Source organism: Bos grunniens, chromosome 15, assembly GCF_055505025.1.
Source record: "Bos grunniens cultivar Pamir isolate PY7600 chromosome 15, Bosgru_T2T1.0, whole genome shotgun sequence".
Taxonomy (NCBI): domain Eukaryota; kingdom Metazoa; phylum Chordata; class Mammalia; order Artiodactyla; family Bovidae; genus Bos; species Bos grunniens.
Genome location: NC_141179.1, coordinates 24,797,793 through 24,824,314, shown reverse-complemented (window position 1 = coordinate 24,824,314; position 26,522 = coordinate 24,797,793). Strand labels below are relative to the sequence as shown.

Here is a 26,522-nt window from a genome sequence, read left to right as displayed (position 1 = left end):
AGCGATCTGTGTGAGGACATTGGGACCATCACGCTTAGTTGTTCTCCTGTGGGAATTGTCGATAGGGTCAGTGGTGACTCTTAGCCAATTAGGGGAGTGGGAGGCAGATGGTAGTGAAAGGAAGAGGGCGAGTTTGCAGGGTAATTTCAGCTGATGAGCGGGTTTACGAGCAAGCAGGAGGCTTCCTCTTGAGGACCTGCAGAAATTCCTAGGGAAGATTTGGGGCGGATGGTCAGGAAAGGGGGACAAGCAAAGGAACTGGGGTCATTGTTGTGAAAGGGACTTTATTGGTAGCTACAGCCTAGGTAGGTCATCTGACACTTGGATTAAAATGTAAGGGATTTATGATGTGAGTCATATAGTAAAAGGTATTTCCAGGAAGCTGACAATTCTTTCCAGGTATATGCCCATGTTGGGCAGTCCTTGGGCACAGCCATGCCAGGGATCTTCCTAGGGTCAGTGCTGAAAGTGCCCTGTTCTGGGCAAACCAGGATTGTTGGTCACCCTATCACTCACTCACACCATTTCTTACCTTCATGTTGGGGAGACAGACCACATACAGCCTCCTAACATAGCAGAAATAAGAATATGTCTTCCCTTTGGAATATTAAGAATCTACAAAACAGCAAAGATATATTGTGACACTCCCTTTCAAATCATGCACCTGAAGCTGAAAATGAAGGCAAGGAGGGTTCCAATCCTGAGGTATTATTCTAGGCCAATATTTCATTTTCAATTGCCAAGGTATATTCTTAAACTTTTCTATCTACATGTAGAGTAGTTTTTCTAGGATGGATGCAATTTTGTAATGTTTTCCTTGGTAATAGAAGAATCAAGTATATAATTCATAAGTTTAACAGCATGTTATGTAAATAAAATCTAAATCAGATAAATATGCTTTTAGAAACTGTGCTTTGATTTTTCATTCTGAAATTAGGATCATCACATCACTAAGACAGTCAAATTCCTGAACAAACAGGACAGTGACCACCACCCCTAAAATGAAGCAAACAAATATAGAGTGAAGAGGGTAAGGAAGAAAAAGGATTCTACTGACATTCCTCTGTCCCAGAGATTCCTTGGCAGAAGCTTGTCCTAGATGAGCAGGGTCCTAGGTCTTGGCATTAGGTAGAACGAGCCATCAGATAACTCTGCTGGAGCACAGGATGGTGGGGCTGTTGTAGGAACAGCCATGTGGGGAAAAGTCACATCTTCTTTTCCCAGGCAGGCTGAGAAGATGAGGAGTAACCCACCAAGGGCCAGGAAAACACCAGAAGCCCAACCCAGGTAGAGGGCATCTCCAAACTCCCACCGAGGCACAATCTCAGGGATGCTGTCATCCCAGAAGTCTTGGATTGTGGCGTAGGCCACCCAGGAGACGGGAAGGAGGGTAGTGGCCGCAGCTGATGCCTCCAAACTCCCTCCCAGGAGGCAAAGCCTCCTTTTAAGCACCCGTCTGATCCTATGAAACTGGAAGCATTCAGCCCCAAAGCCAGAGAGCAGAAGCCCCATGAGTCCGAGCCCATGGGAGGCCACCATGAGGATGCGGGACGCCTGGAGCTCCTGGGGCAGAGACAGGAAGGACTCAAAGGCTTTGCACACGGTGGCGACTTCCTCCTGATCCACGCAGACCTCCCAAAGCCCCATGGTCCAGGTCTCCATTTCGTTCAGCTCCAGACTGAGAGTCTTCCACCGGGGAAGGATAGTGGTGACGCATAAGCAGATGCAGCCAAGGAGAGAAAGGAGCAGTCCCCCTAGCTGGATTTTCCCGTGGAAACTCCAGGACATGGTTGCTCCCACCAGAGAATAAAGGCAGAAAGCAAAGGAGGAGAGGCGGCTCAGTGACTGCGTCAGGCAGGACTTTTGGGAAGTTGAGCAGAAGGTCTTTCAGGTTTGGAGAGGGTTCCTGTTTCAGTTTTCTAGGCGGCTGGTGCCAGGGACTTGGCAATGTTTGGTTTTAGGGGGTGTGCCCAAGATTAGATGTGGGGGTGGATCCTGGGGGAGGGGCCCATGAGAGGCAAAGTAGTCAGATAGTAAACCATCAATACATATTTGATGAGTACATCCAAAAAATTCCTCCCCAGGTCCAAGAAGACAAGAATGATGTTCTGGGAGTACACATTTAATGTAATCTTTCCGGAGGGTAACATGACATCATGATTTACACTTTTTGTTGTTTTTTTTGGTTAGTTGCTCAGTTGTGTCCGACTCTTTGTGACCACATGGACTGTAGCCCATCAGCTCCTCTATCCACAGGATTTTCCAGGCAAGAATACTGGACTGGGTTGTCATTTCCTTCTCCAGGGGATCTTCCTGACCCAGGGATGGAACCCATGTCTCCTGCATCTCCTGCATTGGCAGGCAGATTTTTTACCTCTGAGTCACCAGGGAAGCCTTTTACACTTTAAAATATATACACAGGTGCATGCGTGCTCAGTCGCTTCAATCATGTCTGACTCTGTGGGATCTTATGGACCGTCACCTGTCAGGCTCCTCTGTCCATGAGATTCTCCAGGAAAGAATAATAGAGTGGGTTGCCATGCCCTTCTCCAGGATATATATGCATACTTTGTCCCAACACCCTACCTCCAAGAATTTATTGTGAATATATACAAAGATGTATGAAAATATCCTTTGAACTAGTGTTGATCATTGTGTATTATTATGTACAGTTTAGGCAGCTGTTTTAAATTGATGTAGAAGAAATTTTAATGACGTGAAAAATGTTTTTGATATGTTAAGTGACAAAAACAGTGACCAAACAATATATAGGTTCACTTTCACAAAAAAGTGCATATATCTGTATCTATATGTATTAATATGTATGTGTGTTTGTATATGTATATATGTATTAATATGTATGTGTGTGTATATATATACACATATATATGTGTATATATATACATATATATGTGTGTGTGTGTGTGTGTATATATATATGTATATACAATATACCACAACGTGTTAACCATGGTTATTTTTAGTGGTAAGAGCATGGATAGTTTTTTATTTGTGCCTATGTATTGAGTTGGCCAAAAAACTCGTTCGGGGCTTTCCATAACATATAGTGGAAAAGCCCAAATGAACTTTTTGGCCAGCCCAAAATTTTATACATTTTACAGATTTAATCATTTAGTGATTTCGTAGGCAGAAAGAAAAAAAAAAATCTCCTATCCAAGGAGTTTATTCAGACCCAGAATATCGCAGGAGGTAAGCGCTTCCACCTCCGTCTCCGGCTGACAGCAGCTGTAAATAGATGGTAGTCACACCAGCTTTCATTCCTATTTGCTGCTGCTGACAAGAGGCAGGTTCCGACAGGAAAGGAAATAATTCGCATTTATTGAGTGTGGTTAAAAACCAGACTTTTGGCCAGATTCTTTCTCCTTATTTAATGTTCACACCCGCGCTGTGAGATACAAGTTAGGGAGCTTGCCAAGGTCCCCCAGCTGGTAAGAAGAGATCCAAGTCCTGAGCCCGCGGCTGGGACTCATGTTTCCTGTGCGGTCTCCCGCCCGCTCAGAGACGCTTCCTGCGCTGCGCCTGCGCACTGGTGACACAGCGCGCCCCTGTGGGCTCATCTTTATGGCAAAATACGAAAGAAAACTGGGGTTTATTATATTGAAGACGTAAGTGTTGAGCAACGTATTCCCCTATTTACATTTTAATCTGAGTCCTCTGTAGTACACTAGGAAGTGAAAAGGGGGCGTAGGATAGTAAGGGGGAAGCATCTGAAAAAACAGTACCTTGACTTAACCTGAATGACACCTCAACGCTTAAGCAGCCTGATTAACTTGTCAGTCTTGTAGGGGTGGACAGAGGTGAGCAGAATCTTCTGGAATGTCTCCTTTCCTTTCATGTTTTATTATGGAAAATTTCAAACATAGATAAAAGTAGAGCAGATGGCATAAAGAAATCTCGTGTACTCTCACTCAGCTTCAGAAATTCACTGATAGCAATCTTGTTTCATCCGTACCTGCAGCCACAGCTCCCCGTCCCTCCTTTAATCCTGCCTTGAAACAAATGGGATGCTCTTTTAAATTGTAGTCTCCTTCTGCTGCTTTTACAGCAACCACATGTTCTAATCAAAGCGATGGCAAAATATTATGCTTCCCTGGAAACCCTGTCTGCTTGTACTATATCCATCCAGATTTGTGTTTGACACTTTGCTTCCTGAATCCAGGCATGCCACACGTGTGTGACACATGTTCGGTCAGGAGGAGTTCTTTCAGACACTGTTCCTTACTTCTTTGGCTTTTCTTCAGAGCCCTTTCTTGTGAAAATCTGTGAGTTAGGAGATATACAAACCAGGATAAGTATGAATTATAAAAGAGATCAGGTAAGGAAAAACAGAACCCATTTATTTGTTAATTTCTTTAACAAAATTTAAAATAAATATCTGGCTGCACCAGGTCTTAGTAGTGGCATGTGTGATCTAGTTCCCTGACCAGGGATCGAACCCTGGTCCCCTGCATTGGGGGCATGGAGTCTTAGCCACTGGACCACCAGGAAGTCCCCTAATTTCTTTAAAATTTTTTTTTAAATTTATTTTTTATTGAAGTATAGTTGATTTACAATGTTGTGTTAGTTTCTGGTGTACAGCAAAGTGATTCAGTTATATAAATATATATATATACACACACAACATTTATATAAATATATATATATACACACACATGTAAATTCTTTTTCAGATTCTTGTTTATTGTAAGATATTATAGTTCTCTGTGCTATACAGTAGTACCTTGTTATTTATCTGTTTTGTATGTAGTAATGTGAATCTGCTAAACCCAAACTTCTAATTTATCCCTCTCCCCCTTTCCCTTTAGTAACCTAAGTTTGTTTTCTGTCTGTGAGTCTATTTCTATCTTGTCAATAAATTTATTTGTATCATTTTTTTTTAGATTTCACATATAAGTGATACTATATATTTGTCTTTCTCTGATAGGTCCATTTGTATTGCTGCAAATGTCATTATTTCATTCCTTTTTATGGCTGAGTAATGTCCCATTGTATATATACCACATCTTTTTTAATTCATTCATCTGTCAATAGACATTTAGGTTGCTTCCATGTCTTGGTTATTGTAAATAGTGCTGCTGTCAACATTGAGGTGCATGTATATTTTCAAATTCGTTTTCTCAAGATATATGCCTTGGGGCTTCCCTGGTGGCTTAGAGGGTAAAGCATCTGCCTGCAATGTGGGAGACCCGGGTTCTATCCAAGACTCGGGTTCAATCCCTGGGTCGGGAAGATCCCCTGAAGAAGGAAATGGCAACCCACTCCAGTACTCTTGCCTGAAAAATCCCATAGACAGAGGAGGCTGGTAGGCTACAGTCCATGGGGTCGCAAAGAGTAGCACATGACTGAGCCACTTCACTCACTCACTCACTCATGACTAGGAGAGGGATTGGTAGATCATATGGTAACTCTATTTTTAGTTTTTAAAGAAATTTCCATACTGTTTTCCATAGTGGCTGCATCAAATTACATTCCCATCAAGAGTACAGAAGGGTTCCTTTTTCTCCACACCCTCTCCAGGATTTATATTTGTAGCCTCTTTGATGATGGCCATTTTAAGTGGTATGAGGTCAAACCTCATTGCACTACTTTTGATTTGCATTTCTCTAATAATTAGTAATTTTGAGCATCTTTTGACCTACTTTTTGGCCATCTGTATGCCTTCTTTGGAGAAATGTCTATGTCTTCTGCCAATTTTTTTGATAGGGTTGTGTGATTTTTTGGTTATTGAGTTGTATGAGTTGTCTGTATATTTTTAAAATTAGCCCCTGTTGGTTGCATCATTTGCAAATATTTTCTCTCAGTGTGTAGGTTGTCTTTTCGTTTTGTTTATGGTTTACTTTGCTGTGCAAAAACTTATAAGTTTGATTAGGTCCCATTTGCATATTTTTGCTTTTGTTTCTATTGCTTTGGGAGACTGACCTAAAAAGACATTGTTATGATTTATGTCAGAAATGTTTTGCCTATGTTTCATCTAGAAATTGTTTGGCCTCATGTTTTACACTTAAGTCTTTAAGCCATTTTGAGTTTATTTTTGTGTATGGTATGATGGAGTGTTCGAACTGCATTGATTTACATGGCAGTCCAGCTTTCACGACATCACTTGCTGAAGAGATACACCACCCCCTGCCCCCTGCCACATTGTATATTCTCGCCTTCTTTGTCGAAGATTTATTGATGGTAGGTGTATGGGTTTATTTATGGGCTCTGTATTTTGTTCCATTAATCCATATGTCTGTTTTTATGCCAGTATCATGCTGTTTTGATTACTGTAGCTCTATAGTACTGTTTGACGTCTGGGAGGGTTATGCCTCCAGTTTTTCTCTTTTTCATCAGTATTGCTTTGGCAATTCTGGGTCTTTTATTGTTCCATATAAACTTGAGCATTATTTGTTCTAGTTCTGTGAAAAAATTTCATGGGTAATTGGAAAGAGATCTCATTAAGTCTATAGATTGCTTTGGGTAGTATGGCCATTTTAACAATATTAATTCTTCTAATCTGAGAGCTGTTAATTTCTTTTTCTTAACTCAAGTGTTCACTTGTACTTGGGTACATTGTCTGTGTGTAGCAATCCCATTCCATTCCCTATGCTCTTTACTGTTCTTCCTGACTCTTCCTTGTCTTTTGTTGGAAATTTGAAGAACAGTCTTTAGCTTATCCAGTGCTCAGGGAGAGGTGGAACTTCTACAGTTTAGTTTCTTAGAAGAAGATTCCAGAACTTCAACCTGATAACTCTTTCCATTCTTAATTCAGATTCCTTCTTACTGTGAAACCTCCCTGATGCAATCTGAGACTGGGTTGCTGCTGCTGCTAAGTCGCTTCAGGCATGTCCAACTCTGTGCGACCCCATAGACGGCAGCCCACAAGGCTCCCCCATCCCTGGGATTCTCCAGGCAAGAACACTGGAGCGGGTTGCCATTTCCTTCTCCAATGCATGAAAGTGAAAAGTGAAAGTGAAGTTGCTCAGTCGCGTCCGACCCTCAGCAACCCCATGGACTGCACCCTTCCAGGCTCCTCCGTCCATGGGATTTTCCAGGCAAGAGTACTGGAGTGGGGTGTCACTGCCTTCTCCGTCTGAGACTGGATATCCTCCAATATTTCTTCTGCCCTTTGTATCTTCCTTAGAGGTAGATTAAGCTTCCAGGGCTGTTACTTGTACGGATCCCTTCCAAGGGCTGCACTTGGTTTTATATTTTTTATTTTACATTCTTTTCCTTAAAGAGTCCTCCCCCTCCTGACAATTGTGTAAGATTTAGGTCCCACAATATCTGGATCAATCCCTTAACTACCTCCAAGATAGTAATGACCAATATTTTTTCCTGAGATTATTTATTCACATATTTAGGATTCCCAGCCTAGCAGTGTCTGTCATATAGTAGTTGCTCAAGAAATATTGTTACAAGTTTTCAAGAATTTCATCTGCAGGTCCTTCTTTCCTCACTGGGCATTTGTTAGTATAAATATTTAGATTTCAACGAGAGGCTGACAGGTCCACCAAACAAAAGTTGGTTAATCTTCTAGAGAGAGGCACTTCTCAAGATATTATGGCTTCCTGTCTCAACCCCAAATTCATTTCCTTTGCTTATGTCACAGGAAAATTCCCCTGCCTCACTAGTACAAGAAGATTGTTCCATGGACACTTAAAAATGACAAGAACCTTCAGGTCAGCATCCACTTGGGGTCTACCCTCAGAATGTACCTTTAAAATTTTTTTAAAAAGCATTTTAATCAATGCAATATATGTTTATTGTAGAAAAATAGAAAAATCAGGTGAAAGAAGAGAATAAATACCATCAGTTCATCACTAAAAGTTAATTTGGTGTACATACTTTATATTTGTATCTATTTGTATATTGTATCTATTTATTATTTTTAATACTCTAAGTTTATAAGCATGAGCAGAAATGAGAATATCAGGAATCCTTGCAGTTAGTCACAAACTAGAGTAGGCGGGTCACACATATTCACACTTTGCAATTACAAGTGGGAGACGCTGCTCTCATCAACTTTGTATGTGGCAGCTGAGTGCTGGCAATTTTAATTAGGTCATTTCATACTTGACGCTGTGTACTTGTTCTGAGAACACCTCCCAAATTAATTACTCTTCTACACCTTTCCCAATAAGGACCTTATTTTTGTTTGAACAAAGTTTACATGTATGTTCATTTTTTTTTTTAGAACTTTATAGCTTATAAAGCTTTATAATTAACCCTGTGCCCAGATCCGTGGGTCAAGAAGATTCCCTGGAGAAAGAAATGGCAACTCACTCCAGCATTCTTACCTGGAGGAATCCCCATAGACAGAGGAGCCAGGCGGGTTACAATCCACGGGGTGGCAAAAAGTCGGGTATGACTGAAGTGACAGCAGGCAGGCACATATGCACATAGTATATTGCGAACATCTTTTAGTATGTAACACTTGAAAAGTGAAACAAATTTTTTAAAGTTTTGATAAAATTGATTTGTAACCTCTGACAGAAAGCGCTAAGTATCATGTTCCACTCCATTCAGTACTAATGTTATTTATACTTCAGTTCAGTTCAGTCGCTCAGTCGTGTCCGACTCTTTGTGACCCCATGAACTGCAGCACGCCAGGCCTCCCTGTCCATCACCAATTCCCGGAGTATACCCAAACTCATGTCCACTGAGTCAGTGATGCCATCCAATCATCTCATGCTCTGTCGTGCCCTTCTCCTCCTGCCCTCAATCTTTCCCAACATCAGGGTCTTATCAAATGAGTCAGCTCTTCACATCAGGTGGCCAAAGTATTGGAGTTTCAGCTTCAACATCAGTCCTTCCAATGAACACCCAGGACCAATCTCCTTTAGGATGGACTGGTTGGATCTCCTTGCAGTCTCCTTGGAACTCTCAAGAGTCTTCTCCAACACCACAGTTCAAAAGCACCAATTCTTCTGCATTCAGCTTTCTTTATAGTCCAACTCCCACATCCATACATGACTAATGGAAAAACCATAGCCTTGACTAGACAGATCTTTGTTGACAAAATAATGTCTCTGCTTTTTAATATGCTGTCTAGATTGGTCATAACTTTCCTTCCAAGGAGTAAACGTCTCTTTAATTTCATGGCTGCAGTCACCATCTGCAGTGATTTTGGAGCCCCCCAAAATAAAGTCTGACACTGTTTCCACTGTTTCCCCATCTATTTCCCATGAAGTGATGGGACCAGATACCATGATCTTCGTTTTCTGAATGTTGAGTTTTAAGCCACCTTTTTCACTCTCCTCTTCCAATTTCATCAAGAAGTTCTTCAGTTCTTCACTTTCTGCCACAAGGGTGGTGTCATCTGCATATCTGAGGTTATTGATATTTCTCCCAGAAATCTTGATTCCAGCTTGTGCTTTTTCCAGCCCAGTATTTCTCATGATGTACTCTGCATAGAAGTTAAATAAGCAGGGTGACAATATACAGCCTCGACGTACTCCTTTTCCTGTTTGGAACCAGTTTGTTGTTCCATATCCAGTTCTAACTGTTGCTTCCTGACCTGCATACAGGTTTCTCAAGAGGCAGGTCAGGTGGCCTGGTATTCCCATGTCTTTCAGAATATTCCACAGTTTATTGTGATCCACACAGTCAAAGGCTTTGGCATAGTCAATAAAGCAGAAATAGATGTTTTTTCTGGAACTCTCTTGCTTTTTCGATGATCCAGCGGATGTTGGCAATTTGATCTCTGGTTCGTCTGCCTTTTCTACTTAAGTTAGGTAATATAAATAATATAAATGTATATTTAATAAATATTACACATACGTATGGGGCCTCCTAGGTGGCGCTAGTGGTGAAGAGCCCGCTTGCCAGTGCAGGAGAGACAGGGGATTCAGGTTCCATCCCTGGGTCAGGAAGAGTCGCTGGAGGGCATGGCAACCCACTTCAGTATTCTTGTCTGGAGAATTCCATGGACAGAGGAGCCTGGTGGGGTACGGTCCATAGGGTCGCAAAGAGTCCGACAGGGCTGAAGCGATGTAGCATGCGCACACTGACACACACATAAATAAATAAATATACATACATATAAACTATGCAATATGAAAGGAGTGCGATTATGGGCATACTTTTATTTATAAGGTGATGCCACGTCCTTGAACAACTGCAGAGGCACCATTCACATACATTCTGATGGTCACTGCAGTCCATGAGAATGAATACTTAACGAAAAAAGATCAAGATGCGCTTCTTGGGTCTTCAGGCTACATAAATTTCACAGGAAAGCGTTTTGCAATTGAGAAAGGTTCACTCGGGACTGGTTATTAAATAAGACCATTTCACTTCTAGTGAAAAACCGGCGGGAAAAGACCAACTATTTAAAAAGGAGCTAGTAAACGCGTCTACGCACAGTTTGCCAACTACGGGACACCGTGGAAAATCCCCGCCAGGATAGCCGCGGTGCCTGCTGGGAGCTGTAGTGCAGCCATCGCTTTTCGTGAGGAGACCTGGGCCCCGCGAGACTTCGTTTCCCGGCAGGCTGCGCGCCAAGGCTGCCGGCGGGACGGGAGCTGCCGCGCTGGCTGAGAGTGACCCTGTCAGTTTTGGTTCTTGTGGTGGCGATGGCCTCGTTCGTGACGGAAGTCCTGGCACACTCCGGGAGGCTGGAGAAGGAGGATCTGGGCACTCGGATCAGTCGCCTGACCCAGCGGGTGGAAGAAATCAAGGTGAAGCCGGAGCAGCGGGCGGTTGACTGTAAAGGGACGGAGGGAGGAACGAGAGTGGGTGCAAGTATGTGGGATGAGAAGGGGGCTTAGAGGGGAGCCCAGACTGGGACTGGGACTGCGGAGCCGAGGAGGCTGGGACGGTGGGAAGAGGCGGTGGCTGGGGCAGTATTGGGAGTGGGGTTAGGCTGGGGAGGTATGGGATAGGGGGACGAGGGGAGGGCGGTGGAGACCGGCAGAGCAGGGAATTTGGGACTGGAAGCCCGAGGCGTCTAGGGAGCGGGGGATAGCAGCTGGATAGAAATGAGGGCAGGGTCACCCCACCCCTCTTCGGTGTGTAGTTTCCTCCTCTGAATGATTCGTGGATGAATGTGATAGCTTTGGGAGGATTGTACCGTTCTCCTCCCTGAATTTTTGTCATTACAAACGTATCAGTACTTTATTAAACTCAACTCTCTTCACCCCCAGGCCTTTGAGACTATGCCGAGTGTTATAAAACACGTGACTAGCACTTCTTTGGACCTTGCTGTCTTGGAATTGATACAAAAACAGAAGGCACCTGACCACACGGAGTTTCACTTCGTGCTACTGTCATTACCTTACATTTGTTATTTGCCACATCTTTGTTGCTTTCTTAAACATCTTAAAAAGACGTGTACCCTGTGGATTTAAGAGAGCAAGTTTGGCACTGAACCATAAAGGCACAAAAATGGTTTTATTTTACCAAAATGATTTCCTAAGTGTTAAGTATTCACGTCACTGGCCTCTCCTGGAATATGGCTTTAGGATTTTTCATTGCTTTTTTATATGATGGAAAGAAGACCAACTGTTAAGCTACAGGCTCCTTCCTGTTCTGGAACTAACTTGCCTTTCTCCGGTTTATTTTCCCATCCAGACAGATGAGAATTACTTTCTATTCTCCAAGCAGACCCACTTTTCCCCTAGTTGCCAGATTTTGTTTATGTTGTCATCTCTCCATCTTTTACCTGTTAGTAGTTCTACTCATTCTTCAAGTTCCATCTCAAATGTCGTTTCCTGTATGAAAAATATCCCCATTTACCCTCAGGCAGAGGTGCTCTGTCTCTCAGCTGTGCTTCTGGAGTACCTGAACTCTTGTTATATTGTATTTCTGTGTTCTGATTACTTAAGTGTATCCTATCTTTCCTACCTAAAAGGAATTTATTTGGGACAAGCATAATTTCCTTGGTTCAGTTTAAAGAATCTGCCTGCAGTGCAGGAGACACAGGAAACGTGGGTTCGATCCCTGGATTGTGACGCTCCCCTGGAGGACGAAATGGCAACTCACCCCAGTATTCTTGCCAGAAAAATCCCATGGACAGAAGAGCCTGGTGGTCTACGCTCTGTGGGGTTCAGAAGAGTCAGACATGACTGAGCAACTGAGCATGCATGCAAGCATCGTTTATTCTTGTCTCCCAAACATTGACTAATTCAGTGAAAAATATTCAATAATTTATTAAATTATTTTGCATTAAAGGAAATAATGGAACTCAGATCAACTTAGGTTTTAAGATTGTGTGTGCTCAGTCGTTTGTTGTGTCCAACTCCATAGCCCCATGGACTGTAGCCTGCTAGGCTCCTTTGTCTAGGGAATTCTCCAGGTGAGAATACTAGAGCAGGTTGCCATTTCCTACTCTAGGGGATCTTCCAACCCAGGGATTGAACCTGCGTCTCTTGTGTCTCCTGCATTGGCAGGAGGATCCTTTACCACTAGTGCCACCTGGGAAGCCTGAATTATTTAAGATTAGGTCTTGCAGTTTTATAAGCAAGAAAATAGAAATTCATAAATCAATTGAGGTATACAGATTATGGTCTTAATTTATTCATTTACTTTTTTTCCTATTAGATATATGATTAAAATTAGTGACTATAGTCTGAACTGGTTTGATTCAAAATGAGAATTTCTGGCTCTGCCTTTCTCTTTTTCAGTGTTTGTACAATTCTTGGGCACTGTTGGGATTTGTTGATCATTGTCTTCTTGTATCCTTGTGTTATGGGACTCTTAACGGTAGGAGAAATGTTTTTTCAGAGAAACCCATTGGCTTGGAAGGGAAAGTGAATGGGTATGAGTAACTGGGCAAAAAGGCCCTGACTTGGAAGATCCCTAGCAGAAGACGAGCTATGTATTTTAAGAGTTCCCTACTCATGTCATTGTAACTTTTCTCTTGTATAATAGGGCGAGGTGTGCAGTATGATCAGCAAGAAGTATAGCGAATTCCTACCTAGCATGCAGAGTGCACAGGACCTGGTTACCCAAGTGGATAAGCTATCTGATGACATTGGCTTGCTGAAATCTAGGATAGAGACTGAGGTAAGAACAGTTTGTTATGTGGGATGGGTTTGTAGGGAGAAAGTTCAGCTTCCTGATTCCAAGGACAACTCAGTTTACAATTTTTTTTTATCTTCATTTTTTAAAAAAAATAAAACTTATTTATTTGACTGCACCAGGTCTTAATTATGGCATGTGGGATCTAGTTCCCTGACCAAGAATTGAACCCTGGCCCCCTGCATTGGTCCTCTTAGCCACTGCAGGGAAGTCCACCAGGGAAACCACCACCAGGGAAGTCCTTAATACAAATTTTAAAGACCTCACTTTCCTTATTAGTGAATGGAAGTTGAATTAGATGACCTTAAGGTAACTTCCCGTTTTAAAATACAAATGTTTTCCAAAACTATAAACAATTTCTTTTTTATGGTAAAAAATTTTAAGCTATGCTAATAATGTCTTGCATCTTAGTTCACTTTATAAATTAAAAATATAGCCTCAAGATTTTAATGTCTTCATAATAAAAACAGATAAAGCATATCAGTGAATCATTTGGCCTTGTCTCTTATCATCTCCTACTTTAAAATGCTTGTATCTCTTAACGGCATGCATTCTCTTATATCTGCAGCTGGCCTCAACGTATTAAAGCTTCAGCACAATCTTTGTCTTTTGGCTTTCTTGTGGAAAATTGACTTGGATTGCCAGTCACAACCACTGTACTTCCTGTCATAAAGCCACTTTCCTTGGACACGCAGGGAATCTCTGCCCATCTTATCCTGTGTCACTTTATACTTTATGGGGCTAGTGCTTACTGTACTTCCTATGGAAAGTCTGGCAGTTTTTAAGAATGTTCACCTTGTTTGCCAGAGTACTGTCATCACAAAGGAGTAAGCCAGTGTTGAAACAGGAATATCCACTTCATAATTTAAAAGTTGCTTTTCATGTATATTATCTCACCAGGATTTTTCCCTTACAGTTTTCTTTTAGGAAAAATAAGCCATTGAAAAAAATCAAGTTGATATTAGAGGTTTAAACTGAATAGGTGTTTTGTACATCTGTTTCTAAATTTTCACTCAGGGTGCGTTGATATCCAAAATCAAGATGTTGAGATATTCTCAAGGTCCTAAAGGAAAGAAAGACATCAAGTCTCTTCTCTGTGTGACAGTTCTTAAAGAAGGAAAGGGAACAGATGTGTTTTTAAAAGTTCTGTATAAAACTTGAATTGCAAGTGGGGAAACCACTAGCTATTTGGAAAATCTATTTAATACTGACTTTACCTGTCATTCTGGTTAGAGGTTTTAATAAAAATAAATCCATTACTCTGCAACTCTGGCACAGTTCAAATAATATATTCAAAGGGTATTTGTCAGACAAATAAGTCAGTAGTGCAATTACTAGACTGTGTTATTAGAAATGAAGTATCTGGAACAAGAAAGTAATGGACTATGTACATTTTCCTGGCCAGATTATGACTGGACAAGATTTATTCAGTTCTGATTGTTGTATTTTTAAAGATGACTGGTCTTGATGAGAGGGTCCAGACCTGACCACCATACCATCTGAAGAACGGCGAAGAAACTGGGGGTATTTAGCTGTGAGAAACACTTTCAATATTTGGAGTCTTACCATTTGAGAGAAAGATTCAAATGTATGGCTAGAGAGGGGGAATTCGATTCAATAGGTGGTCTAAAGGGTTTATTCAGTCATTTGATATATTTACTGAGCATCTGTAAATTGCCAGATACTATGGTAGTTGGTGAACTAGTTTTTTATTTCAAAATGTGAATCTCATGCCTGCTATAGAGGAATAAAATAATGTGATACACATTAAATAGGAATAATTCAGTTAAAGAGAGGAGATGTTGCTAAAGATGTCTTCCTGTACGAATTGGGGTCCAAACCAAAGTCTGAAGTGATAGGTAATTAAGCAAAAGAAGAAGGAGAAATGTTTAGGCAGGCACAGGGGACAGCATGGTGGAAACGTGGAGGTAGTGGAGAGACACCACTTTTGGAAAGCTGCATGTATTCCATATGACAGATGATGACAGATGTTGATAGAATGTGGTGGGAGGGGCCATGAGATGAGATTAAAAAGGTAAGCCAGAACCATGTGTATCAGTTTAAGTAGTAAGGATTTTCTTGATTGCCCTGTAGAAGCCGTAGAGGAGTTTTAAGTAGGGGAGTGATGTCAGATTTGAATTTTAGGAATCCCATTCTGCTTGCAGTTTGAAGAAAAGACTTGAGGGAAAAGAGACTGGGAAATGAGAAGGCAGCTGAAGCATCAGGAGGCAGTTAAAGTAATCAGGCAAGACAGGCTGCGACCTTCACCACAGTCAGTGGCAATAGGCATAGAGAAAAGTGGATCAATCCTGGGGACTTTCAAAAGATATAGGATCTTTGGGAGTTGTTGATGTGAGGAATCAAAGATGGAGGAGTCACTGGTAACTGTGGAACTAGGTTATTGATGTGCCATCCATTGAAACAGGGAATCTGGGGGAGGAGGAGGTTTTGGTTGAGTTTAAATATGGGCTGCCTGTATGAGATCCAAATGAAGCTGCACAGTTGGCTTGTATGAAGATGGAGGCTAGACTATTGTAAATAAAGATGGGGCAGGGCCAGAAACTTGAAATGCAGTGGCTCAAACAAGATACATATTTTTTTAATCATGGTCTCCAGGCTAGCAGGCTGATTCTACAACCCAGGGCCTGGCTGTTCTAGTGCATTCTGAGTCAAGAACTGTGGCGGATAGTCTGTTCCCTACAATAGTAGCCAGTGGATGAATGTTTTTGCACAGCACCCTGAGCCCCAGTTTCTACAGGGCAGTGTGGTGGGCTGCATGATAGAAGAAAACTCCTGAGCTTAGACAGCATAAACATCTTCTAATGGGTAGTAAGCATGCTGGATTTTTGTCATGAAGGGAAATACTATTTCTGTTTTTCAAATGTTTGTTTACTACACAAACATTTTTGGAAAGATAGTTCAGAACAAAAGACAGTCCATTGCTTCACTTGCAAGATGGTGCTGAAGTGTAGAAAATCCTAAAAAATGGTCTTCCAACAGTCTGTAGAGCAGTGGAACTGGCAGCATTTGGTGGTTTGGTAGGCACAGAGTATGTCAGACCCCATCTCAGGCCTACTGAATTTGAGGCTGCATTTTAATAAGATTCACCAAGCAATATGTATATATGCATGTTATAGTTTGAAAAACACTGCGTTAGAATTTTGCTGTTTTTGTGGTTGCAGTTGGTCTCTCCCCATGTCCAGTGATATCTGGAGGTTCAGAGAAAATAGAGGGCATAGAGAAGATGCATCTATTTTCTTAAGACCCAGATTTGGAAATGGTAGACATCACTTCTGCTTATATACCACTGGTGGGATCTTAGTCACATGGTCACAACTGACTGAGAGGGACAGTGAAAACAGATAGTGTAGTTGGGTAGCCACATTCTGTTCCTATGAGAGAGTGGATTTTAGAGGATAGTTTGCATATCACCCCCTCCATATACATACTTGGATTTTAGGAAAATGGTGTGGACTTGAGAGAGCCACACTTAGAAATTGAAACTATGAGAATGGAGAGAGAATATAGAGCAGGGTTTTTCAATCTAGGCACTGTTGAATGCCTAGATTGGGGCTGGATATTATTCTTTGTTGTGGGGGGCGCTCCCGTACATTGTAAGATGTTTAGATGTTGAGTATCCCTGGCTCTACTCACTAGATGCCAGTAGAACTTGCTGATTTGTGACAAGCCAAAATGTCTCTAGACATTGCCAAATGTCCCTGGATGGGGGTGAGCAAAAAATGTTTGATTTTTTGAGAACCATTGGTTCAGAGTAATAAGAGGGCCAGGGAGAAAGGATTATCAGTATGTGTGAAGTGATCAGAGGGAAAATGAAGGTCCCAAAAGAAAATGAAAAGAAATGGCCAAAGAACCAGGAGAAAAATGAGTAGAAATTGGTGTCATAGATCTAAGGAAAGGAGAATAACAGTGTACTGACGAATGGTTAAGTACTGGTGATACATGCTTTAGACATAGCAACAAGGATTTGATTGATATTTTTTTCTTAAAGATGGGGGAATTTTTAACATATTTAAATCTGATGGGAGGAGCCATCCTCTAGTAGATATTGAATCAGTATGTAATTCATGAATGAAGAATGAATTGGTAAGAAGTAAAAGATAGAGAAAAGAGGAAGTAATTGATAGTGCGAAGTCCCTGAAAAGGTAGGACAGAATAGGAGGTGGATCCTCACTTAACCTAAGAAAACCTTCCTATTGGTTAAAACTGTTCAACTCTAGAGTGAATTATCACTTGGCCATGGGGACACCCTTCTAGTAATCCAGGTGGGTGAGTTCTGTGATGTGAGGTAACTGCTTAAACTAAAACTCGTTGCTGACAAGAGGATACTATGTTGATGACAATGGGTGTTTCTGCATAAGACAAGGATTTGGGCCATTTGGACCACTTCAGGTCTCTTCCTACTACATTCTATGATTTTTATTCCATTCTTAACCAGCATTTAAATTTAATCATGAGTTATATTCAGCTAATAAGGCTTATTGATTATAATGAGTGTTTTATTTCTTAGGTATAGTATAGCTAAAAAGTACTTGTCTTTGGTATTGTGAATTAGGTCCGCCGGGATCTTCATGTATCAACTGCTGAATTTACAGACTTGAAGCAGCAGCTGGAAAGAGACTCAGTAGTCCTCTGTTTGCTTAGACAGCTACAAGAGGTCAGTAAATTCAAACCAAACTTTAGCACTTTGGTGGTGAGAAAGTTGTTTTTTTTTTTTTTTTTCCAGTTGGTCTTATCGTTTAATGAGTATCCCTTGACTATGTGCTATTTTTTTCATATTTTAAAAACAAGCAAGCAGACAGACTTGAAATAATAAGATGTATCAGATAAAATACCTAATAACTATACTTATCTTTTCAGTTTTCTACTGCTATTGAGGAATATAATTGTGCATTGGCAGGAAAGAAGTATATTTCTGCTGCTCAGCATCTAGAAGAGGTATTAAACACTTTCTCTAAAGCATGAACAAGTAATGCTACTCTTGTTTTAAGTAAATTCTGTGTCACATGTATTCCTTACTGTTATACAAATATGTTCGAATTGCCTAGAGTACAGATGAAATGTTTAACAGTGATTCCATTTCACTGCCAGGCCCAGAAATGCTTGAAGTTGTTAAAATCCAGAAAATGCTTTGACTTAAAAATATTGAAATCTCTCAGCATGGAGCTGACAATACAGAAACAGAATATACTTTATCACCTTGGAGAGGAGTGGCAGAAGCTGATTGTATGGAAGTTCCCACCATCGAAAGGTGATGCTGACCTCAGTGAACTGCTTTGCTTAATCTGCCTGAGCCAGTTTGGCTTCTGAATGTATTCCAAATATTTTATATTGGGAGAGAAGAAGGCTTCATTTATTAATCTCCCAATTCTGTATTGAGTTCTCATTTAAGCAGATATGCTGTTGGGACCAAAATGCTTGTTACTTTCTTCACACTTCTCTTTCTGTCCCTTTCGCTAGGAAGGAGCAGAGAAGGGGGGAGGTGATTGGGAGGGGTCCGTGAGGTGAGGGTATGCTAGAGGAGGTGGAAGCACTTCTCCGTTGTAGAGTGTGCTCATTCCCAGAGCCCTCATCCCAACAGTTTATCTTTTCTAAAAAGCTTGAAGAAACTGTTCGACCTTTCTCTCTCTTGCTAAGGAAGACAGAGGATCGATGGGATAGGAGTTGGACCCAGTTTTTGCAGTCCTTGGGGAAAATCGGTGACAGAATCATGAGAAATGGGATAACTCTGGCCCTGGTTTTTATTTATACTACTTGGCTCTCAGCCCCTCTGCCCACCTCTGGGTGTGAACCCTCTTTGATATCTTGTTTATACAAAGTATAATCTCTGAGGGTATATTGAAAGACATGCCATTAAATCCAGTATATTTTCCAACATTTAATCTTGAAATTTAGTCTGTTTCAGAGGAAACCTCAGAGTCTCCCCTTTCTTCCTTCCCCTTATCCACTTTGGCCTTCAAATACAGTGTATATGTATGTATGTACATAGACACTCCATCCCCTCACACACACCCCATGTGTATTTTCAAGGAAGTCATCCAGAAGTTTTCAATTCTATTTCCAAGCAGGTTATAAAATTAAGAGAAGATGGCAATTCTTTGTTGTAACACACCCTTCTTGTTAAACTTGTTTGGCAGGCTGTTCTCTTTCCTTCATAAGAGGGAACATAGAAGACGAGGCCTTAACTGAAACTAGGATCTCACTTTTTATTCTTTGCCTTCATTCAGTCATTCAATATATTTTTTATTGTTGAGGTATTGTTGATTTACAGTGGTATGTTAATTTCCTCTGGACAGCAAAGTGATGCAGTTATACATACATATATATACACACACACATACACACACACACAGATATATACACACACACATTTTAAAATTTTCTTTTCTGTTATGATTTATCATAGGATATTGGATATAGTTCCCTGTGCTATACAGTAGGACTTTGTTGTTTATCTGTTCTCAACACATATTTAATATGCAGTTATTGTAGGTACATCATCTTTTGCACTCAGTTTGATTCTTTGAGCATACCAAAAGAAGTAATTTCTTGTTTTAAAGTGATGCCAAGGATTTGTATGCAATAATTCGTACTTGCTTGCATTAGAAGTGTCTTGTACTAAAACCACGTTTTTAGGACTCTTGGTAGACCGTAGGCTCTCAGGAATAGAAATGGGAACATCTTGTACTGCTGAGACAGCTGATATTTTTTTCCCTTCTCCATAGATATCAGCAACTTGGAATCTTGCCTGCAAACAGAGCTTCATTTATGCACCGAACAATCTCAAAAAGAAGAGAAGAACCCCGTGCCACCAATCAGTTCTGTCCTCTTGGCATTTTCTCTTCTTGGAGAGTTACATACCAAGCTTAAGTCATTTGGTAAGCCATCCTACTTTGTTTCATTTACATGACATTTTCAGAAAGTCCAATGTTAAAGGACTGACAGGAAAAATTAGCAAATATTCTCTGAATGATATTGATGATGGATCATAAAGTTTGGCTTCATGATTCATTAAATAGAATTGTTATAAATATTACCCTTTTCATTAAGGGCTTAGATCCTTTCCTTTTTTTCTTTTCTCTCTCTTTTTTTTCTCAAACTAGCTGCTGGTGTTTTTTTATTTTTTAATAATTTAAATAAAAATCTGTAGACAATCTGGGAAACTTCAGTGGGAAAACTTGCAGTGCATATGGGTGTTATGTAATGTCATGGTACATGTTTTTTGTTGTTAGGCTCAAAGATCTTTTGTTTTTTCTCAAGTGTCTTCAAGTGATTTTTTCTTTATGAGTGTTGATATAACTTTCAGGTCAGATGCTGCTGAAGTATATCCTTAAGCCTCTGGCATCTTGCCCATCCCTTCTTGCCGTGATAGAAAGCCAGCCTAACATCACCATCATTCGTTTTGAATCTGTGATGACTGACTTGGAACATCCATCGCCATCTGAAGTTTTTGCCAAGATCAGACTGGTACTGGAAGTGGTCCAGAAACAACTTCTAGGTGTGTATTCCCAAGGCCATGCCTTCATATTTTGGAAAAGTTGATGTGGTATTTGAAAGTAAATATTATTTTAAAAAGTGGACAAAAATGTCGCCATTCTGAGTGAATGGAGGATGGAGGTGAGTAAATTATGTCTTGGGGAAAAAGTAGTTACCTTTCTGTTTCTTGCTCTCTTTTGCTTTCCTTCTCTGCCTAGTGTTGACAGGTAAGGTCATCAGTGGTACCCCGTATTCTTTGTTTGTAATATATAGTTGGATTTTGGAATGCATTTCTCTCATGGGACTTCTAGGGACATCATATTTTGGGACTTTTGGTTAATTATAGGAAAAGCAGAAATGAACTAAGTGCTGTTTTATGTATTTCAGTGGGAAAATCCCCATCAACCTAGTTGATATAAACAAACTGGGTTTAACGTGGGACATGAATTTCATTCCAACTCAGCCTACTGGTTAGACCTTTATATATTCACCCTTGAAACAACCAGTTTCTGTTGCTTGAATCATTTTTTGGCTGTCACACTATTAAAAGTAAAATTTCTTCTTTTTTTATTATAATACTGTCATTTTAGTCTATTTGACTTACCTTCTTTTTGCTTTTCTCAGTTGTCTTATTGAATAGTCAAATTAAGCACTCTTGCTGTGGAAAAAATGAAAAAAAGAAATGCTGCTATTGTTTGTAAGCCTTCCTGGCAGTCACATAATTTATTTATATATAAAGACTTTATTATTTTTTATTAAAGTATAGTTCATTTACAGTGTTGTGCCAATCTCTGCTGTATAGCAAAGTGACTCAGTTGAATACATATAGACATTCTTTATTTATATATAAATAATTTAAAGCAAAGAATTCATTCTAGTTCTGATAGCAAAGAATAAAACATTTCAAGACTTGGATGAACTGCAAAAATCCAAGGTAGTTTTCTTCTTGTTCGTTTACTTAGGGAGATAATGTAACAAAGAGTCCAAGGATTGGAAGGAACTAGAAAGGTAATCAATGCAGATATCTCTGAGGCTTGACTCTACTCTGTAACACTCCCATCAACTGGTCACAACAAGCCTGAGCACCTTTTGAGAGTCTGTCCTACCTCTGTGCAGCTCTGAGTACTATCAAGTTTTTGTTTGTTTGTTTGTTTTTTCAAAATTGTGTCTCTTTTCTGTATTAAATACTCTTGCCAAAATGCCCTTTTTGGAAATTAAATCTTTAGGGCAGTTGTTTAAAAAATATGTTCAAAATATATTGCGCTGTAATATCTGCTTTACTGATGCTGTTTCTACTATGTGGAGCTGTATAGAAGTCTAATTCTTTGAAATTGGTCTTTGAAATTCTTTCCAGTCTCTGTTATTATGTCCCCTACGTCTTACCACCATCTTTACTTTTTTTAAGATGAAATAATGTTAGATCTTCTTATCTTCAGTGATCTTCTGTGGATATATTCCATTTCTTCCACAGTCCTTTTTATTACAGTATGGTGTTGAAAACAGAACAAAGTATTCTAGATATAGCCTGAACCAATTCAGATTCATACGGAAGGATTATTCACTCCTTCGGTCTCAGTTTCAGGTTTCTGTTAGTACAGTCAAAGGCTGTTATTACACAGGTAACTTACTGAGCTTGATGTAAATGAAAATCCCACATCATACTCAGTGCAGATGGCTGCTTTCCTGTCTTACACTTGACTTTTTACAGTTAACATTGATCTTTGTTAGATTTTACATGATAAAATTTTGCAGTGAGTTAACTCCCCTTTCTACTTCATGTTGAATGCATATTTGATAATCATGTTTACTTGTAGCTTGTCAATGATGGTACTGTTAGCCTAGGATAGGGCTAGATTGGAGGGTGCTCTAGGAGCACACTGAAATGTCTTTTCAGGTTGACATTGGTCCTTTAAGTGCTCAATCCACTGTGTTTGTAAGTTTTCTTTGTACCTAGGATATTCAGAGCAGAAGACAACTAACTCACTGTTGCTGGGTTCTCTTCTCATCTCTTTAATATCTTTCAGTCAATATTCCTTCCTTCATACTTAGTTTCTCTTCTTTGCATCAGCAATAACACCTAAAACAATGTTAACAAATATTAATGTCTGTGCACATTCCTGACTTAAAACTGATTTTAATGGAAATAAATGGGGCTTTTTTTTTTAAAATGGTTTATTCTTCCCCTAAATATAACCTGAGGATCATACTTTGTAGCCTTAGTTCTTTTTGGAGTCTTCTACTTTCTTTGCATTTTAGTTATTCTGAAACTTCATAAAGGTTTTTACCTTCTCTCTTATGTTTGGTTATATGCTCCTTTCATCTTTTAAATATGTGTTTTTTACTTCTAAGTTTTCTTTATTACTAAGCATCATTGTACCAAAAACAAAAGAATTTTTAAAAAGAGGATAAAAAATTCTTTTGGAAATAATTTGGCAAAATATATAAAAACTCTTAAAATGTTTGTATTTTTAAACCAAGATTTCAACTTCTAGGAATCTGCCCAGAAGAAATAATCTTAAATATATGAAACCATTAAAAAAAAAAAAAGCCCCATTTATTTCCAATAAAATCAGTTTTAAGTCAGGAATGCACACTGGCATTAATATTTGTTAACATTGTTTTAGGTGTTATTGCTGATGCAAAGAAGAGAAAATAAGTATGAATATTAAAGAGAAGAATTTACTTGTAAATGATGTGATTGGATACCTAAAAACCCAAAAGACTACTAAAACTTTTATAATTAGTAAGAAATTTACTAAGTTGTCTAGGTACAGTATAAATCTATAAAAATCAGATTTATTCTCTCTAGCAACAATCAGTTATAAAATATAAAGGTATCTTATTTACAATGGCAACATAATCTATTAAATTCTTAAAGATAAATTTAATAGGAATAATATATGTAAAGGAAAGCATAAAACTTACTGAGGGCTTAAAGGGAAGGGAGGCTATCATGGATTAGAAGACAATCTCAAAAAGTTGTCAACTCATTCCAAAATAACATATAAACTTAATACTTTCCAATCAGTTGCTTGTTATATATTTTTTGAATTGGACAAATGAATTACTCTAGAGCTTATATCAAAAAATATGAGCCTTGCCAGTAAAGATTTGAAAAATACTAGTTGGAGAATTTTATAATTAAAACTACGTTTTTGACGTAAGCTCAGTGGAATGAAAAAGAGTCCAGAAGTAGACCCAGGAATAAAGGAGAATTTACCGTTTGATCAGTCACAGTTGAGTTTAGTGGGACACACAGTTTATTAAATAATTGTGTTAGCAAAACTGGCTATGTGGAATGAGACAAAGTTAGATTCCTGCTTCGTACTTCAGAGATACATTCCAGATGGATTAAAGCCTTATATGCAAAAAGTAGAACAAAAAAAGTGTTGGAAGAAAATTCACAAGAATACTTAAATATTATCAGGAAGCTCCAAATACATAAAGGAAATGATTGACAAATTTGACTGTGTATAAATGTCAAATTCTATGATGGTGAACAGTACCATAAACAAAGATTATATTATACTGGGAGAAAATACCTGTAGTGTGTTTGACAGACAAGGAGTTGATTTTTAGATTTTTTTCCAAAGAAAGAGAGAACATAGTAACAGAAAAAGGGTAACAAATATGAATAGGTAATTTATGGAAGAAAAGGTTCAAATTATTAATAAAAATAAAAATATGTGTTGCTTAATCTCCCTAATAGTGGAATGGAAATCACACCATCAGAGTAGAAATTTCCACCCTTAAGGTTGACAAAATTCAGAGATATGTGTAAGACACTTTTGGTAAGAAAATGGAAAGGTAGGCTCCATCATTGCTTTTGTGAGTGTTTTTTAGCAAGTAATCTGAGGCACTATAGTTATGCTAAGATATTCATCCCTTTGACCCAGGTAGCCCACTTTTTAATTCCTTACAGATGTCATATCAACAGTATGTATGTTTGCATATGTAAGTACTGTATGTACTTGCATACTGGAATGGGTATCATCTGAAGAATGGTTGTATAACTTACAGTTGAGCCATAGTATGGAGTACTATGCAGCTATTAAAAAGAAGTAGAGCTAGATACCTCAGAGATGGCCACCATCTATTTTTAAGGGATAAAAAGTTAAGTGTAAAATCTATGGCATGAACCCATTTTATAAAAATGAAAGTGTAGCCCCCTATTTGAGTATTATATTAGTTTACTAGGCCTTCCATAACAAAATACCACAGGCTGTGTGACTTAAAAAGCAGAAATTTATTTTCTCAGTTTTGGAGGCTGGAAGTCCAAGATCAAAGTGTCAGTAGATTTGGTTTCTCCTGAGCCCTCTCTCCTTGCTTAGCAGACAGTCTTCTTACTGCCCTCACATGGCCTTTCCTCTCTGTATGTTCATCCCTGATGTCTTTCCTTTTCTTAGAGGAACACTAGTCATAGTGGATTAAGGGCAGGGCTCCACCCTTATGACCTATTTAAAGGTGAGTCCTGTCTCCAAATGCAGTTACGTTGGGGACTAGGGCTTCAACATATGAATTGTAGGGGACACAGTTTGATCTATATCAAGTGTGTATATTATAAATGTAAGGGAGGAAGAATACAAACCAAACTCTTAACATTGGTTACTTGGGCACAGAGAGACAGACAAACTTGTGGATATGGAGAGGGAAAATTACCCTTTTTCTTTAGAAATGTTAGTGGTGTTGATTTTCTAGAAAGTATAAGTTACTAGAATTTACTGAGAAGTAGAGACTCTGAACATACAAAAAGTTGTAGAAGAAATTTGAAAGGTTGTTAAAGATTTCCTATTTAAAAGGTCACCATTAGGCACATTAAGTTTATAGCTAAATTCTAGGTACCCTTTAAATTACACATAATCCTTTTTGATAATCAAGCTCTTTTGGTCAATAGAAAAGGATAGATAAGTATCCTGATTAATTTTTTAAAAACAAGCATAAATTTGATATCAAAATGTACACACAGAGAAAACATATAATGATTTTATCAAGTCATTTTACCACTAGCTAAATTTACAAGCTCAGTTCAGTTTAGTTGAGTTGCTCAGTTGTATCTAACTCTGTGACCCCATGGACTGCAGCACGCCAGGCTCCCCTGTCCATCACCAACTCTCAGAGCTTAGTCAAACTCATGTCCATCGCATCAGTGATGCCATCCAACCATCTCATCCTCTGTCATCCCCTTCTCCTGCCTTCAGTCTTTCCCAGCATCAGGGTCTTTTCCATGAGCTCAGTTCAGTTCAGTTGCTCAGTCGTGTCCAACTCTTTGTGACCCCATGAATTGCAGCACGCCAGGCCTCCCTGTCCATCACCAACTCCTGGAGTTCACTCAGACTCAAGTCCATCGAGTCGGTGATGCCATCCAGCCATCCCATCCTGTCGTCCCCTTCTCCTCCTGCCCCCAACCCCTCCCAGCATCAGAGTCTTTTCCAATGAGTCAACTCTTCGCGTGAGATGGCCAAAGTACTGGAGTTTCAGCTTTAGCATCATTCCTTCCAAAGAACACCCAGGACTGATCTCCTTTAGAATGGACTGGTTGGATCTCCTTGCAGTCCAAGGGACTCTCAAGAGTCTTCTCCAACACTACAGATCAAAAGCATCAATTCTTCGGCGCTCAGCTTTCTTCACAGTCCAACTCTCACATCCATACATGACCACTGGAAAATTCATAGCCTTGACTAGACAGACCTTTGTTGGCAAAGTAATGTCTCTGCTTTTGAATATGCTATCTAGGTTGGTCATAACTTTCCTTCCAAGGAGTAAGCGCCTTTTAATTTCATGGCTGCAGTCACCATCTGCAGTGATTTTGGAGCTCCCCAAAATAAAGTCAGCCACTGTTTCCACTGTTTCCCCATCTATCTCCCATGAAGTGATGGGACCAGATGCCATGATCTTCGTTTTCTGAATGTTGAGCTTTAAGCCAACTTTTTCACGCTCTTCTTTCACTTTCATCAAGAGGCTTTTGAGTTCCTCTTCACTTTCTGCCATAAGGGTGGTGTCATCTG

General features: G+C 39.6%; 2 protein-coding genes across 3 annotated transcripts in view; one reads left to right on the top strand and one right to left on the bottom strand.

Annotated features, from left to right (window-relative positions):
* Nucleotides 1-1,095: 1,095 nt before the first annotated feature.
* On the bottom strand, nucleotides 1,096-1,815 carry CLDN25 (claudin 25). Its single transcript, XM_086341956.1, has one exon. It carries the CDS (start codon nucleotides 1,786-1,788, stop codon nucleotides 1,096-1,098), a length of 693 nt encoding a protein of 230 aa, XP_086198082.1. The 5' UTR covers nucleotides 1,789-1,815.
* An 8,695-nt stretch (nucleotides 1,816-10,510) lies between these two features.
* The window catches only part of ZW10 (zw10 kinetochore protein), a 35,187-nt gene continuing 19,175 nt past the window's right edge, over nucleotides 10,511-26,522 (top strand). Inside the window, exons 1-7 of one of the 2 annotated variants that reach the window (XM_086339273.1) lie at nucleotides 10,511-10,682; nucleotides 12,874-13,008; nucleotides 17,597-17,698; nucleotides 17,902-17,979; nucleotides 18,133-18,292; nucleotides 19,767-19,919; nucleotides 20,348-20,539. In XM_086339273.1, coding sequence (XP_086195399.1) covers nucleotides 10,578-10,682; nucleotides 12,874-13,008; nucleotides 17,597-17,698; nucleotides 17,902-17,979; nucleotides 18,133-18,292; nucleotides 19,767-19,919; nucleotides 20,348-20,539 — 925 coding nt within the window. In that variant the 5' untranslated portion in view covers nucleotides 10,511-10,577. The remainder of the gene's footprint in view (nucleotides 10,683-12,873; nucleotides 13,009-17,596; nucleotides 17,699-17,901; nucleotides 17,980-18,132; nucleotides 18,293-19,766; nucleotides 19,920-20,347; nucleotides 20,540-26,522) is intronic. The other variant, XM_086339274.1, reaches the window with a different exon arrangement.